Raw genomic sequence first — 18227 nt, 5'->3', positions numbered from 1 at the left:
TCATTCTGACAGTTGCAATAGGAGCCCATTCTGCTGGTCAGCCGGATTGTGGAGATTTTAGAAGAGTAAGCTCAAGAGAGAGATGTAATAGTAGCAGATTAATACCCTCTCAGAATCTTGTGGAAACTGCTTTGATATGATTTCCCCTACCTATAACAAATTAGAGAACAATATTATTGTAGGAAGTGTTACTGAGAGCAGTAAGGATTGAAACTTAAAACTTAGTGAGAAGAGGGGAAAAAAAAGGAAACTTGGAAATAAAAATGTAGGACCTGATTAAAGACCATTACTAATAAGGGGGAACTTTGAATCCTTTGTATTTCTGACCCTGAATTAACAAGAATAAATAGGCATATTCTTCACCATTTAAAAATATAATTAAATATATTACTGTTTATAATGAATTCCATAAAAAATAATTAAACTTTTAAAAATTGGCCCTTAAAGAGGCTTCAGGTGTCTGGAAAATTCATTTATATGGAGCATTTTATTTCTTAATCCTCCCAGAGAAATTAAGATTACTGTAGATATTTTTTAAAATTAGGTAGAGCTATAGTATCATTGAAATGTACCTAGTTAATTTCTCCTAGTTTTTAAGCACTTGAAATTTAGGATTTGGGGTCTTATTAACAGCAGGCTTGAATCTTAGCAGAATGCTTACTTAGACTTGTGACTTCTACCAGTGAAGAGAGATTACTGATTCACTAAAATATTTTAAGTAATGCCTTGTGGCAAAAATGTGACTGTCATCATCCAATATAACACTTAAACTAGTTTGCTTATAGTAAGTATTCTTAAGAATCTGAAAATCACAAGAGACTTCCAGTCCAAAACAGTGTTAAGATGATAGCAAGTTTCTGTGACTAAAATAACAGGACAACGTCTTACTGGCAGTTACTCTACCATGATAGAATGCTTCACAATTCCTTTTGAATTTTGCCCTCTTATTTAGAAGCCTATAAAATCTTGAAGGGATATAAGTGCCTTTGAATTGATTGGGGCTTCCAAGTTTCTGGCAACTAAATCTTGGTGCTGTTGGTAGAGCTTTCTTATAATTTAAAAAAAAAAAAAGATGTTTTCAGCATGATTGGTAGAGAATGTTATAATTTCGGAAGTGCAGTTATATGCTAAAAGAAAATGTTGGTTTTTTCCATTTCCAAAATTTTAACTATTTATTTTCCAGCCTACTAACGTTAAAGGACAACCAGAAATTGGAATTCCAAAGGCAGGAACTTTTAGTGAAAATACTGAAGATAATGAAAAACCTAAAGTAAGTAAAGTCTTTGGAAAGAAGTGGGAGAGGACTACAGATCTGTGGCACCCAATAATATTGACTATCTTAAGCCATTTCTTTTGGTTTTTAAGCTCTCCTTTGTAGGAGAGAGCTATTAAGTCTTCAGCATCTATTTTTTTTATATATGACTATTACACTTCAAAGTATGTTTTTAGACTTCCACTGAACATATTTTCTGTTCTTTCTTAGAGGTAACAAGCATTTTGTTAATTTATAAGAGTAAAAAATTTTTTATGAACTTTTGGCATTTTCCCTTTTGTTATTTATTCCCAAGTTTTTCATTTTAAAAGGTTTTTTCCCCTAGTCTTTCTCATGCTCTATTTCTATGTTAAACTTGGTTTAGGTCTTTTAGACTATGCAGTAATTGAGGAAGTATGTTATTATAAACACTACTTATATCAGGCTTCCCTGTCCTAAAAAGGACAATTTATGAAAAGAATATAAAGAGTTATAATGGAGGGGATAGAGGCATATTATATTTAAAGGACATTGAGAATAGGAAGATTACTTAAAAAGGCTTAGCAACAGAAGTCTCCCACAGTTCAATTACAATCTGCTCATTGAACTTCAAAGCTTTTCTTCTTAATCACCAACTAGATTCTGCTACTTTACCACTCATATTCTCATCATAGTTCTGCAGTGTGAAAAACCCTTTCCTACAAACTGTACATAGATTGTAATAAAGAAAAATGAAAATATCTTATCAGGAAAAGTCTAGGAACTTAATTCTAAGAAGTTTTAAAGGCAGAGAGTACTCTGTTAACTATTCATATGTCTTAATTAATTTGTATCTTTTTATACATTAAGTTTCTTTTTCTTCAACTAGTCTCAGCGAGAGCCTTTGACAAGAGCTCGAAGTGAAGAAATGGGAAGGATAGTGCCAGGATTGCCTGTAGGCTGGGCCAAGGTAAAAGTCAAAATTATTACAAAATAAAAGGGTTATATCAAATAGTAATTTCTTTTTGTGTCCATTCTCCATGAACTAATGTGATATTGTTTCCAAATTTAGAAATGTTCAGATAGAGTTATTCCCAAAGTAAAAAGACTTTTCTAATATTAATAGGACTTCTGATTATGCAACATGAAAGATCCTTTGAGGATGATTGACATTATCTAAAAATGAAATAATCTGTGCTTAAAAGTGTAATTTAGATAGTTATTGATGTCTCTGTAGTTATTTTACCTAGATTATTCAAAGTCAAAAGTATATTTAATAATGGAATAGCTTTAAATCATGATACTTTGGCTTTTTTGACCTCTTTTTTTTCCCTTTCCATTTAAGTTCCTTGACCCAATCACTGGAACCTTTCGTTATTACCATTCACCCACCAACAGTGTTCATATGTATCCACCGGAAATGGCTCCTTCATCTGCTCCTACTTCTACCCCTCCGACTCATAAAGCCAAGCCACAGGTTCCTGCTGAGCGAGATAGGGAGCCTTCCAAACTGAAGCGCTCCTACTCCTCCCCAGATATAACCCAAGCCATTCAGGAGGAAGAAAAAAAGAAGCCAACAGTAACTCCAGCAGTCAATCGGGAAAACAAGTAAGTCTATGTACCCCAAACCAGGAACACCATTAGATTTTATAGCAGTGGTTCCCAAGTCCAGTATTTTGATGGGTATCAAAAGTCTTTATTGTATGCAACATTTACAATGAAAGAAATATATTAGGATGGGGGAAAATGGTACTGATTTTGATAACACCATTGAGCACTGTGATACAAGTTTTTCATATTAGAAATAAAAATAATAATATTATTATTATTCTCAGCATTAATGGAAGAGGAAGGCCTTTCAGACCTGTAAGTCCACACAAACAAACTGGCTCCCAGACCATATTTTGAGAACCACTGTTTTACAGTTTTTGTCATATATTGTGTTTTTACTTTGAGAATCCCCTTTAGCAGCTTCCTCAGAGTGCAGTGTGAATTCTTTTTAAAGTATATTTTTATTTATTGCATTAAATATTTCCCACTTAAATTTTAAAAATTAAATGTTCATTTTTTAAAATTTTGAATTCTAAATTTTCTTCCTCCCTCAAGTTCCTCCCTTCCTTTCCATCAGAAGGCAAGTAATTTGATATAGAATCTACAATTGTAGTCATGCAGAACGTGTTTTTGTATTAACCATGTTGCAGAACCCGAGAACAGAAACCAAAAAAAGAAAAAAGGAAGAAAGTAAAGTATGCTTCAAACTGAATTCAAAGTTCATCACTTTTTCCTCTGGAAGTGTTTTTCATCATAGATCCATTAGAATTGTCTTGAATCATTATCTTGTTCAAAGTAGCTAAGTCTTTCACAGTTGAACATCCTTATAATATTGCTAGTACAAAGTACAGTGATCTCCTGGTTCTTTTCATTTTACTTTGCATGAGTTTATAGTAAGTTTTATCAGATTTTTCTGAAACTGTCTCCCTGGTCAAATCATATACTACAATTTATTCAGCCATTCCCCAACTGATGGGCATTCCCTCAATTTCCAGTTCTTTGCCACCACAGAAAGTGCTACTATAAATATTTTTGTACAAATAAGTACTTTTCTCTTTGATCTCTTTGGGATACCAGTCTACTTGTGGTATTGCTGGGTCAAAAGGTAAGTGCAATTTTATAGCCCTTGAGGCATAGTTTCAAATTCTTCTCGAGTAGCCGGACCAGTTCACAACTCCACTAAAGTGCATCAGTGTCCTGATTTTTCACAACCCCTCCAGCATTTGTCACTTTTCTTTTCTGTACTATATGAATTCTTACTTTCACATTACCTGACTTCCATTGGTCTTTCCTCTGAGGGTAGTAAAGACAGAATTCTTAAGTGCTATTAAGAGATGCCAGTAATTACAAAACATTAAAATTCTTAGAGGAAAGAGGAATTGTTTATATTATACTGTAATGCCTGAAGACTCCCTTTTAAGATTTTTTTTTGTTGTTGTTGTTGCCATAGCCACATAGTGAATTCAGAGAAACCATGATAGTGAATTCAGACAACTTATTCCTTTTTTTGTAATTGCCCAGGAGATAGTCACCTTTTAGTTTCCTGTTTTGTATCCTCTGACTGAATTCAGTATCAAAACATCTGGCAGTGGATATTATTAAAATTGAAACTTCTTTCTAAAACGGAAGGACTTTTTTTTAAAAACCCTTATATTCGAAGTCTTAGACTCTATACTGTATATTGGTTTCAAGGCAGAAGAATGGTAAGGGTTGGGCAGTAGGGGTTAAGTGACTTGCCCAGGATCAAAATAGCTAAGAAGCATGTGAGGCCAGATTTTAACCCAGGACTTCCTGTCTCAAGAACTGGTTCTGTCCACTGAACCACCTTGTTGCCCCAAACTGAAGGATTTTGAAGACAAATTCCTAATACTGGAATCATTTTGTCTCTCCTCTGAGTATATTGCCTTTCCTAAGAGGCTTCAGAGGATCTTTGACGTTATTGGTTTTGGGTTGCAATGATTACAGGGAGGGTCCCAGAGCACGATATCAATACCACATCCCAAGATTCCTCATGCCCATTGCAGGGGGAAGGAGAGAAGTGTGGAGATCTCTTTTTCTGTAAGTGTTTGGTCCACTGCTCAAGTTGCCAGAGTTTCTGCTATATGAATCATTACCACGGAACTCCAAAAGATTTATCATGAACACTGAATTTATGTACAGATTTACATTATTTCAATGTCCTTAATTTTCCTTCCTAGACCACTGTGCTACCCCAAAGCAGAAATCTCAAGGCTTTCTGCTTCTCAGATTCGTAATCTCAATCCTGTATTTGGAGGATCAGGACCAGCTCTCACTGGACTTCGTAACTTAGGAAATACTTGTTATATGAATTCAATATTACAGTGCCTATGTAATGCTCCTCATTTGGCTGATTATTTCAACAGAAACTTTTATCAGGATGACATTAACAGGTAAAGAACACTAAAACAACTTTACTACTTTTGGTCTGAAATGAAATTACTGTATTGGCTGTTTAGTTTGTTTACTGTTCTGTTTGTAAGGTATACCATCACTTTACACTAATGGAACCAAATTTCACATGGATCTAGACAAGTCATATGCAAGAGTATTCTTTAAAGAGAAAAAAAAATAGAGAAAAACCTCAGACTTTTGAAAAAACAAGTTTAATGATGTATTGTGAACTTCATCTTTTTTTTCCTTTTGAGAGAGGATTAGAAATTTGGAAGATGAGCAGAAGTAGAGGAATGTGGAAGAGAGGAAGAATTTGGCAGGCACAGGTAGGGAGCCTGTCTCTTATCTGTCAGGCAGAAAGGAGGAGAATTTGGGCCTAAGTTATGCAGAATTAATTATAAAATTTGGCATATTAATTCAAGTCTCTTTCAAATTGGGTTTAAAATAAAACTTTTGTGAAAGTAAAGATAGTAAGGAAAAAGACAGCTGTATAAGGAATTTTGCTTAAAAAATTTTTTTTGCTCCAAAAATCATCTGTTTTCATGTCGACAGCTTGTTTACATTTTTCAACAAAATGTACATTTTTAATATAAAGATGGAACTCTGATTATAAATCTATAGAGGTGACACAAAGCAAAGAGGCACTATACTGAGTTTTAGAAAAATCACAATACCTTAAACCTTAGACAGTAGAATTATAGTACTATAATGTGTCCTACTGCTGTAGTTAAGGTAAAAATCAATCTCTTAGAAATTTATTTATTTAGAGCTTGAAGGGATTTTCTCAACTACTTCATTTTACAAATGTGGAAACTGAAACCTACAGAGATTAAATCCTTTGCTTAGCATCTTACAGTTAGTGACGAAGCCAGAACTAGAACCTGAGGTGTCCTGACACTCCCTCTGTATATGATACCATACTGCCTTTTGTAATATGTAGAAACTACAAAATAAATGTGGCAACTTCAAGTGGTGAACAAAAAAGTAACATTTTCTAAAGCATTGTGTATTGTAAGACTTTAGAGGTCAAATGTTCCAACTCCCACTTAATGTGAGACGCCTCCTTCTCAGTGTGCTTCCTAATTGACCATTAATTTAGGCAGTTTGATTCTAACAGTTTCTCATAGGCCTAGGAGGAAATTCAATGAGTTAGGAGATCTATGTTCTTGTTCCCTAACATGAATCACTTTACCTTTGGGGGCCTAAGTTTCTTCATCTGTAAGACAGAAAGAAATAATTCCTGTTTTTCTAATGTCACAGAATTGTTTTAAGTATCATATGGGATAATAGATGTGAACAGTCTTTGAAATCTTGAAGTGCAGGACAAATTCATAATGGTGATAGAGTTTTCTTATTTGTAATTTAGTACTAAGTGACATTTCTAACTAAAATGACCTGTTACATCCTATTTAGGAATAATAATCAGTTTATCTTGGCCTCTGCTGTTAATTTACCTCTGTATTACCTATTTAGTGCCCCTTCAAAGTACTTAATATAGGCATGTTGAGAAATTAAGAGGAAGATCACACAGCCTTCCTAAAAGCAAGAGCGATCAATGCCTTTAATCCTGAAAGTTTCCTAGTCACTAAAATACAGGCAAGATTTTGTTTTTTAAGCCTACAGTAATTTCTGTAAAGCCTAGGTCATTTTTGTAAAACGTTTCATTCGAAAGATTGAGATTCTTGATATTAGCTGATATATGTACTCTTAAGAATAATTTTACAGAAACTATTATTTTTGGGTTATGTAAAAGGTAGAACATTTACCTCAGAGTTAGAAGGCACAGTGTCTCTTCAGGATAGATAAAAAGGATAAAGGTGCTATCTCCTTGAGGAGCTAGAACCTAGCAGCTAAAAGAGAATTATGATAATTTTACTATATGAAGTCTGACCTTCTGATGGAAGATGAAGCCTCCCTAGTTTGATGCCTGGTAATTAAGGAATTTATATATAAAAACATTCCGTTTCTTAGGGTAATCAATACTAATGCAGTCAGTGACTATGAGCCAGTTATGTGTTATATCTATTTCCTTATTTGTAAAATGGAACAAATAATCTCTGAGATGTGGATCTCTTCCTTTTTTGTAGTGATACCTAAATGGCAGGAATGGCTGCCAGGTGTTAGGAGAGAAGTGATTTGGCAGCATTCCTTTTCTTTCTTCTGATTTTACTGTTTTTGTCAGGGGTGCTGTTGTCCACACATCTTGTTTGTTTGAAACCTTGACAGTTTTTAGGTTTGTTTGTTTTTTTAATTCCTCTTCTTCAAGTCACTGCCACCCTGTCTTTCTCACTTGGAGATTAAGGCTCAGTGAGCATAGAATCTACAGTTGAAAAGGACCTTAGGTATCACTGAATTCAGTCAAAGTCCACAAAGTAATTCCCCAGAGGTTGTGAACAGGAATTTGGGAGTGAATCCAGGTCCTCAGACTCCCAAGTCTGATGCTTCTCCCCAACTCCAATCCATTAGATCATAGATGCCTTTAGCTGGGTTCAAAACCTTCTGGCCAGTCAGGAAACATTTATTAAGTACCTCTTTTTTTGTCAGGCACTGTGCTAAGCCCTGGAGATACAAAGAAAAGCAAAAGACAGTCCCTGACCTCAAGAAACTCACAACCTAATGGAAGTGACAACAAAGAAACACAAACACCCTATATTATATGCAAGATAAAAAGGAAATAATAGAGGGTAGTCACTAGCATTTAAAGGGGTTGAGAAAAGCTTCCATTTAGAACCAGGGATTCTAGTTGAGACTTAAAGCCAGGGAAGGCAATAAATAATGAGGAGAGTGTTCTAGAAATGACAGATGGTCAGAGAAAATGCCTCGAGCAGAGAGATGGGACATCAGTGTCACTGGATCAAAGAGTATGTGGCAATGTATAAGGTTCCCTATTGCCTCATGAGTATTTACATGGCATTTAAGGCCCTCCACCATCTTGAACCACCCTATATCTCTGACCTCTTAGCATACTATTTTTCATGTTATCATTTCCTGTTAAGATATGGGACTAAATTCCATCTTATCCATCATCTAGCACAGTTCTCTGGGCAGCTTGGTGGTTCTGTGGATAGAGTTCCAGGCCTACAGTGAGGAAGACAAGTACAAATTCATCCTCAGATACTTACTAGCTGTGTGACTGTGGGCAAGTCGCTTAACCTTTATTTGCCTCAGTTTCCTCATCTGTAAAATGTTCATACTACTTAAATGAGATAAAAATTATAGTGTAGCAACTGGTACATAGTAAGCATTATATGTGTTACTTTTTTTTTTTTTATGTGTTACCTTTTAAAAATAATAATTATCTGTACATAGTAAATGCTTTAAAATGTTTACTAAATTTGTTTGAAATATTTAAAGTATTAACAGTAATGAATTTTAAAAATAATTAACACTTTTCAACTCCTGTATATCTTTATTTTAATTGTTACTTTTAATTTTTATTTTATTTGCAAAGGTCAAATTTATTGGGGCATAAAGGGGAAGTGGCTGAGGAGTTTGGGATAATCATGAAGGCTCTGTGGACAGGACAGTACAGGTATATCAGTCCAAAGGATTTTAAAATCACAATTGGGAAGATCAATGACCAGTTCTCAGGATACAGCCAGCAAGACTCACAAGAGCTGCTTCTATTCCTAATGGATGGACTCCACGAAGACTTGAATAAAGTAAGTCCTTGTATGTATTTTGCTTGATGGTGCTTGATACCAGTAACATTTGTGCTAAGATGTGCAAGTATTCTAAAAATGGATTTGTCAGATGCCAGAAGTTGTATATTAGAAAGTCCTGCTGACTTTTTTCGTGTCTGTGAAATTTGCTGTTCCAGTAGTCAGTATGTTCGTTTTGCTTTTTATCTAGTGTATCTCTGTAGCATAACTGTAGGCAGCCATGTGGACTGGATAGAAGGCTGGCTATAGAGTCTAGAAGTCCTGGGTTCAAAGCCCACCTCAAACCCTGTGCAGGTCACTTAACCTCTCAGTGCTCCAGAAAATCCCTAAGACTGGTAAGCTTCAGAACAATGACTGCTAATGCACTGAGAGGACTTTATTAGGGAATTCCTATATTGATGAAATTACAAGCCAGAGGTAAAACAACTGTAGACCCGTATGTGCACAGGATAAGTATTTGTATAGCAGAATACTTTAAAATCCCAAATGCAGAAAATTTTCACCAAAATCATAGTCATAATTGACTTTATACTGAATGTTTTCATCCTCCCCATTTTTACTTTTTCCTAAAAGCAGTTTCACTTCATACTTGCTAGATTACTTGGGCACAGGTTTATATTTCCTTGTATTATTTGTATTACAATACAGTTGTGTCCTGTATTCCATATCTAGATTTTTATGTTATGATCAGATTATGAAACTGTCGATTCTATACAGAGAGGATTTCCTTTACATTCCTCATTATTTTTTAACCTCATTCCCCCCCCCCCCCAATTACACATAGAAATAATTTTTAACATTCATTTTCTTATTTTGAATTCCCAGTTGTCTTCTTCCTCCTCTGCAATTTCATATAAGATGACATATATGTATAAGCTTACATTATATAAATCATCTTTAAAAGGACAACTTTCACTAATTTCTGCACAGATAATACAATTACTTGATGGAAGAGTTCTCTTCATAAATCAGACCTTTTAGATACAGTAGGAAGAGCCTTTTAACAGTTGTTTTCCAAAGCTCTGATGTACATTTTAAGCTATAAATGTACGTTTTAAATACTAGCAGTCCATTATTTTTGACCACAGGATTATGAAATCAGAGGAGTTCCTAGAGAACGTGTCCACCCCCCTCACTCAAATGCTGAAGAATTAGCTTCTTGCTAAGTGTTTTCCACAGCCCCTCTTTTAGTGTCAGCATCTTCTGTCGCCTAAGAGATGACAGCAAGAGTCTTTGAGAACTCCTTGCCAATGTGTTCAGTAGCATTTATAGGTATTCATTCAGCCTCTATATTCAAATATTGAACATTCTTACTTAGGTTAATGAGAATTTAAATATTTTGTTCCTAGGCCGATAACCGAAAGAGACATAAAGAGGAAAATAATGATCATCTTGATGATTTCAAAGCAGCTGAACATGCCTGGCAGAAGCACAAGCAGCTCAACGAGTCAATTATTGTTGCACTTTTTCAGGGCCAGTTTAAATCTACAGTACAGTGCCTCACGTGTCACAAAAAGTCTAGGACATTTGAGGCTTTTATGTATTTGTCTCTACCACTAGCATCCACAAGTAAATGTACATTACAGGTAAGCCTGTGATTAAATGAAAATAGCCAAAAGGCTAGTTGTATATATTCATTTCTTAAATTTCTGAGGAAACATCTTAAATCCACAGAAGTATGATGTTATATGTAGTTGAAATTTACAGGTAAAAAGGTTTTTGAGTTCTATGTAGGCCTTCAGGGGTTAAAAAAGTTAGGAATTTGTCTTATAAGACTTCTTTCTTTAGTTTGGCTTTTTTTCCCCAAGATTTGGCACTTAATTTCCAAGTTTAAAACATCCAAAAACATATTTTTGATTTAGAAATCTACCTGTTGGCTTTACTTAAGTAATTTTGAAGCAGATATGATACACCCTGATTTCTGCACTGTGATCTAGATAGCTGATTGTTTAAATGATGCTTCTTATTATCTTAATTTTGAGGCAACTTCTTTTTTTCCTAGGATTGCCTTAGATTATTTTCCAAAGAGGAAAAACTCACAGATAACAATAGATTTTACTGTAGTCATTGCAAAACTCGAAGGGACTCAATGAAAAAAATAGAAATCTGGAAGTTGCCACCTGTTCTTCTGGTGCATCTGAAACGGTAAGAGAATGAAATTTATTCATGAGATTAGCCATAAATACAAGTTGCAACATTGTGGTTTTTTGGCTTTATTGGGGGGCTGTATGACCAGAAAAATGAAAATGTTTCTCCTCTGTTGACTTGAGGCATCTAGGTGGTACAGTGGTTAGAGCACCAAAGTCTAATGTCAGGAAGACCTGAGTTCAGATCCAGCTTCAGAACACTTACTACTAGCCCTATAACCTTGGGCAAGTTATTTAACATTTGTTTGCCTCAATTTCCTCAAATGTAAAATGGGGATGATCATAATAGTATCTCTCAGGATTGTTTTGAGGACCAAATAAGATATTTGTAAAGTGTTTAGCTACATAAATGTTAGTTATTGTTATTATTGGTACTATGTGAATTAGACTTTGTAGATGCTGAGTAAACTGTCCTTGTTATCAAAAATAATTTAATGAATATCCACTAACTATATTTTACTTGGCATCATTTGAATTTATCTGGGTGACTGGCCCTTCTGAGTACCCAACATTTATAGTGGCACAACTATTCATTGAGTAAGATGAACTAGAATGGAAGGGGACTGTTTTGGGTATTGTCTGGACTTGGTGGCCAGATCAGCAGTTTTAGACTCTGTTATCTTGAAGAAAGAAGCTTGGATAATGGGTGGCCCGATTTAGTTCCTTCTAAGTTTAGTTTGATGATACCATTGATTTTTTTTGTTCTTGAGGTGACCAACCGTGCAGGAAATTGTTTTCTCCAAACAATCTCTAGGACTTTCCATTATGTCAGAAGTCTGACTTGTAATAGAAATCAGTTTCATCAGCATACATATTTACACATACACACATGCTTTCTGAGTGCAAGGTGCTGAATCAGGCCTGGGAAAAATAGGAGATTAGACTATGATAAAGCCCCATCTCTTATTGTAGAGCATATTCATAGCGGGAGGGAGCACATTAATTGGGGAATTAGGGAGAGGGGATAAGATGCAGATGTAGATAACTATAATATGGAAACAATATATGATAAGCACATAGAAAAGTTTAAAACAACATTCCTGTGAACCTCAGATAATCTATTTAACTGCTTTAACATTATGTTCTACAGTTTTTCCTATGATGGAAGATGGAAGCAAAAACTACAAACATCTGTAGATTTTCCATTAGAAAGTCTTGACTTATCACAATATGTTATTGGTCCAAAGAACAATTTGAAGAGATACAATCTGTTTTCAGTTTCAGTAAGTACCTTAAGTTTAAACCTTTGATTTAAAGAAAACACAACACCCTGTGTCTTTAATGGTAGTGGCCTACCTGTTCATTCTTACCTCTGTGAGAAAACTTAAGATTATGAACTGTGAATTTTCCTAATTGACTTCTTGTTTGCTCGATTCCAGAATCACTATGGGGGACTAGATGGAGGACACTACACTGCCTACTGTAAAAATGCTGCAAGACAACGGTGGTTTAAATTTGATGATCATGAAGTGTCTGACATCTCGGTGTCCTCTGTGAGATCCTCAGCAGCTTATATCCTCTTTTACACATCATTGGAACAGCGAGTAACAGATGTAGCCACATAAGAAGAGTACGTAGAAAGCTAGCTTTTTTTTTAAAGGCACAGCAGCACAACTTTAGAAATTCATAGTAAGATGCAGAATAGTTATACACAACCATTTAAAAGACATAAGAGTGAGAGCTGTGTTACTGAAACTAAATATTTCAGGTCAGTGCTACTACTTTATCAGGAAGCTGACAACATCTAATAAATATTACAGTAAGCATCCTTTATAGATTCTACTTATTTCGAAACAACTTTTTTAGTCTGCTCCCAGATTAAATTATAACTCATTCTTTGCGATCCATTTAAGCATTATTCTTATCCTGGCCTAATAGACCTCATTGTATACTTTTTTTTTTTTTCACTGTTATGGCCTTTTCACATTTCTAACCCTCAGCTTGATTCTACTGTGAATACTCTAGAATGATGTAAAGCAGGTAGGAATGTATGTGTATATATTTATTGCATACTTGCACATCAGACCTATGTATATAATTAAAAAAAAAAGTCCTTTCGTGAAGCCTAGAACTCAGAGGATTGCTTTTTCTTTGCCTGTTCTAAATAACTAAAATGCTTTTTAGAGACACAACAAAGCAAAGCTATTTTTATGTTGGCTTTGGGATGTATTTGTGCACTTCAACTTTATTCTAAAAAAGAAATGGAAACTTTTCTTTAATTTTTTAATATATAAATTTCATGTACACCTGCATTAAAATCCCAATGAGGAAATTATTTTAAATCCCAAAATGCTGTTAAGTGTTCTGTCTTGATTGAAGTTTTCTCTTGTCTGATGTAACACAGAAGAACCATAAGCACCAACTTCAGCATATGTTTTTTCATACTGTCTTCAATCAACAAATAGTTTGTTTAGACCAGAGGTGTCAAACATGCGCCCACAACACTCCTGAGTACACCGAGAACCAGATTTAAATGTAATTGGGAAATAAATTTAACAAAAGAAATGAAAGTGCAATAAATAGGAAGTATTACATTTTAAAACTAAAACAATATGTAACCCATAGGAATCCTTATGTACCCTTTAGTGGCCCCTGTTTCCATTTGAGTTTGATACTACTGAACTATAATAGCAAGTCTAACCAAATAAAAGCTCTGAATAAAGCAACAATTATCTGTCTCTAAGTCAGCAGGCAAAATCAAGTATATTAACTTAGAATTAAGGCTTTTTCATTTTTCTTAGAAATAAAATGTGAAAAAAGTTAAAGAAGTGATTAAAAAATGAGGCAGTTTGACCTACTGATTAGAATACTGGACTTAGAATAAAAAAGACCTGAGTTGAAATACTACCTCAAAATCTTGACCCTGGACAAATCCCTTAATTTCTCTCAAACTCACTTTCCTTATCCACAAAATGGGGATAATAATAGCACCTTATTGTAAAGATCAAGTAAAGTGTTTTGCACATCCCAAAGCACTATGCAAATGTTATCTGATGATGATCTTGATGGAGTGATTGATTTAGTATAAGCATCTCTGGGGAAAAAAATCAATGAGAAATTATCTGTTAATGTCATTTAGTCAAGAAGCATTTATTAAGCACCTACTATGTGCCAAACAGTGTGCTAAGCCCTAGAAAAAAAAGGCAAAATAAAAGGTATCCCCAAAATCTTTATATAGCTTTTAGCTTTATTAGCTGACAACTGTACTAAGATGTTTGGAACACTCTGTATAATGATCCTTGCCCTTAAGAAACTAGCATTCTAATGAGGGAGCCAAATATGGAAGCTGCCATGAACATACAAGATATATCCAGAATAAATTGAAGGTAATCTCAGAGGGAAGGCCCTTCTGGGGGCTGAGTGTGGGCAGGGGTGGGAGGATAAGACAAGGGAATGAGACCAGGAAGGACCTCTTACATAAGGCATCAGGATGTAAACTGAGTCTCTTTTTAATTTTTATTTCTTAATGTTTTGTTTTTATTTTAGTAACTTTCCACATAAGTTTTCCAAAGTTATATGATTCGTGTTGTCTCTCTCCCTTCTTCCCTCCCCAACCCTAGAAGTTGACAAGCAATTCAATCTGGTTTATTATCAAGCAAAACACATTTCCATATTATTGATTTTTATAAGTGAATAATCTTATAAAACCAAAACTCCAAATCTTACATTCAAATAAACAAGTGATAAATCATACATTTTCATTTGCATTGATACTCCCAACAGTTCTTTCTCTGGAGGTGGATAGCATTCTTTATAAGAAGCCTCTCTAAGCTGAGTCTTTTAAAGAAGAGGTTAAATAGAAGAATGGGAGCATTTCAGACATAAAAGACAGCAGGTGAAAAGACATGAAATCTGGAGATGGTGTATCATGTAGGAGAAATAGCTAAAAGGCCAGTGTTACTGGATCAGAGATTGTGGAGACACCATCCATTGGGCTATTGTAGTAGTCTAGGTGTGATGCAATAATGCAATAAGAGCCTGCATCATTACCGGGGATATGTGAGTGGAGAAAATGGAATGGATGGATATGAGACGTAGTAAAGGGAGAAATACCAGGACTTGATAGCAAATTGTAAATGTTGGGTGTGTGACACTGAGATTGCACAATTGAGTGACTAGGAGAATGGTAGTGCCTTTAACAATTATAAAGAAGAGGTGGTTTGGGGAGAGAGAGTGAGGCCTGGAGTCAGGGGGACCCGGGTTCCAATCTAGCTGTGTGACCCTGGGCAAGTCCCTTAACCTCAATATGTCTAGCCCTTGCTTTTCTTCTACCTTAGTAGTGCTAAGACAAAAAGTAAGGGTTATTGGGGTTTTTTTGTGTTTTTTTTTTTTGTTTGTTTGTTTTTTTTGGTTTAATTATAGGGAAGTTAGGAAAAGTAGAAGGTTTTTGGAGAAAGGCAATGAGTTCTAATGGCAAGTACTGGAGAAAAACCAGTACACTAATGAACCACTGGTGATGTGAACCAGTTCAAACAGTTCTGGAAAGCAATTTGGAACTACACATAAAAAGCTATGAAAAGTGTATACTTTTTGATCCAGAAATACTATTGCTGGGTTTATGCCCCAAAGACATCAAAGATATATTTTGGCATGGCATAGAATTGGAATGGATACCTATCAATTTGGGAATGGCTAAATAAGTTAGGCATATATATATAATGGAATAATTTGTGCTGTAGAAATGATGATGGGAGATAGTTTTAGAAAATCGAATGAATACAATATATATCGTCCTCTCAATTCTGCTCATATATATGTGTGTGCTCATATATATGTGTGTGTATATGTATATGTATATGTGTATATATATACGTGTATATATATATATATATATATATATATATATATATATATAATGTAAAGATATTCAACTGTAAGAGACTCAATAATGCTGGTCAACACAATTCCAAAGGATTCATGATGAAACATGCTATCCATCTTTAAGATAGAGAACTGGAGAACCCACAATGCAGACTGAAGAGTATATTCTTTTTGTTTTGTTTTTTTAACATGGTTATTTCAGGAATGTTTTATATGACTATACACATTTGTAACGGATTTTGTTTTTCTTTACTGAGTAAAGGGGAAGAGAGGAGGGAATTTAGAACTAGAGATAAAATTGAACTAAAAAAACAAAAGTAATGAATTCAGTTTTGGACAGGTTGAGTTTAATATGTCAAAAGACATCCATTTGATGATGTGAGACTGGTGGTTAGGAGAAAGGAAAGAACAAGATGTATTGGGTGTCCCAAGATGTCCTAAACATTTAATTTGATATTTAAATACTCATTAGTTTAAATATGTAATATCTTTTATTCAAAGATATTTTATTTTCCCAATTACACACAAAAACAATTTTCAACGTTTTTCCAAAATATGATCCATATTGCCTCCCTCCCTCTCTTCCCCTCCCCCTTCTCAGAGATGGTAACTTAATCTGGATTATACATGTATTATCATGTAAACCATACTTCATATTGATCATTGTTGTAAGAAAATTCTCATATAAATCTGTAATATCTCAAGACTGCACTAAGACTTTTGATAAGGCCCTTACAGATGTAGGAATCACCTTTATAGGGATGATCATTGAACCCATAGGCGCTCACGCAGAACAGGCAGGGAAGAGAAGGCCTAGACCAGGGCCTTGGAGGACATCCAGGGTTAATGGCTGTGACCTAGAACGATGTAACAGAACAGACTAAGGAGGAGCAGTCAGGTAGCAGGGAACCAGGAGAGAGCAGAGCCAGGAAAGCCAGAGGAGAGTATCCAGAAGAGGGAGATTAGCAGGGTGGGAGGGTAAGAGAAAAGGCCGGTGTGTTGGGTAGGTAGGTCGCTGGGACTTGGAGAGAGAGTTCACTTACATGTTGAGGCTGCTGAGGGAGAGGAAGGGAAGGGAAGGCACAGATGGGGAGGGCTATTTGGGAGACGCGGGCCGCATGTCCCGGAGTAGGGAAGCGGCCCAGAGGTGGGAGATTCCTGGGAAGGAGGAGGGGGCAGTGCGGTGATGGTGGGATGGAGGAAGGTCCCTGATGGATGTAGCAAGGAGGAGAGGGTGAGGGAAGACACAATGTAGGATGGAGGCAGGGGGAGAAGCTGCTCAGCCAGTGGCTTCAGTTTCGATAAAAGCATGAGAAGAGGTTCTCAGCCGAGATGAGGGATGGTGAGGGGAAAGTCATGGAAGGTTTGAGAAGGGATGAAAAGATTCAGAGAAGCTACTGTGTTGGGGGAAATAGTCCATAAGGAAGTTGTTTAAAATTTTTTGCCTTGTTTCAGTGAGGACCTACTTGACATTATGTAACATTAATAAACGTTTTTGCTAACTTGGGTCTGAATTTGTGCACTCTAAGTTTTATTCTAAAAAGTAAAATGGTCACTGAACATCTTAATAATAGAATTTCTAGTGAGTGGGTCAATTGAAGAGTTAGATTTCAGGGCAGCTGGATGGCTCAGGAGATAGAGAGTCAGGCCTAGTGATGGGAAGTCCTGGGTTCCAATGTAGCCTCAGACACTCCCTAGCTGGGGGACCCTGGAAAATCACTTAATCCCCGTTGGCTGGCCCTTACCACTCTTTTGCCTTGGAGCCAATACACAGTGTTGATTCTAAGGCAGAAAGTAAGGGTTTTCAAATTTTAAAAAATTTTTTAAAGAGAACTCAAGGTTTGAGAGATTAAATCAATAATATCAAATGGTAATTTTTATTTCATGACTAGATGTATAACACATTTAAATCAAGTCAGTGACTTCACCCCTTCATAAGTTGAGCCATATCTATTTTTTTTTTAAACCCTTACCTTCCATCTGGGAGTCAATACTGGGTATTGGTTCCAAGGCAGAAGAGCGGTAAGGGTAGGCAATGGGGGTCAAGTGACTTGCCCAGGGTCACACAGCTAGGAAGTGTCTGAGGTCAGATTTGAACTTAGGACCTCCTGTCTCAATCCACTGGGATACCCAGCTGTCCCCTGAGCCATATCTATTAAAAGGAATAATTTTGACTTGGAAAGCTCAAATAGTGCTTCTTTAAAAGGACGGTGGAAACCCAGCCTAACTGAAGTCATTTTGCATCAGTCCAACTTCATACTCCTGAACTGAGTTCCTGGCAGTAAAATAGTTTATGTGAGAATGGAAGTTCAGGTAATCAGAGGAGGAGCTTTTATCTCAAAAGCTCTCTAGCCATTATGAGAGCCCAGTTTAAGCCAGTATAAGCCAAATGAGCATAGCCTT

At 35.7% G+C, this 18227-nt stretch overlaps 1 protein-coding gene across 2 annotated transcripts in view; it reads left to right on the top strand.

Moving 5' to 3' along the window:
• USP8 (ubiquitin specific peptidase 8) overlaps positions 1-13684 on the top strand; it is a 67187-nt gene extending 53503 nt beyond the window's left edge. For both annotated transcript variants that reach the window (XM_044665174.1, XM_044665173.1), the window contains exons 12-20: positions 1184-1270; positions 2121-2201; positions 2577-2839; positions 4981-5193; positions 8646-8856; positions 10206-10442; positions 10859-11001; positions 12094-12226; positions 12383-13684. In XM_044665174.1, the coding sequence (XP_044521109.1) occupies positions 1184-1270; positions 2121-2201; positions 2577-2839; positions 4981-5193; positions 8646-8856; positions 10206-10442; positions 10859-11001; positions 12094-12226; positions 12383-12568 (1554 nt within the window). In that variant the 3' untranslated portion in view covers positions 12569-13684. The remainder of the gene's footprint in view (positions 1-1183; positions 1271-2120; positions 2202-2576; positions 2840-4980; positions 5194-8645; positions 8857-10205; positions 10443-10858; positions 11002-12093; positions 12227-12382) is intronic.
• Positions 13685-18227: the final 4543 nt, after the last annotated feature.

The sequence above is a fragment of the Gracilinanus agilis genome, chromosome 2 (assembly GCF_016433145.1).
Source record: "Gracilinanus agilis isolate LMUSP501 chromosome 2, AgileGrace, whole genome shotgun sequence".
NCBI classification, from domain to species: Eukaryota; Metazoa; Chordata; class Mammalia; order Didelphimorphia; family Didelphidae; genus Gracilinanus; species Gracilinanus agilis.
Note: the sequence above shows the minus strand (reverse complement) of the source record. Positions and strands in the feature narration are given on the sequence as shown.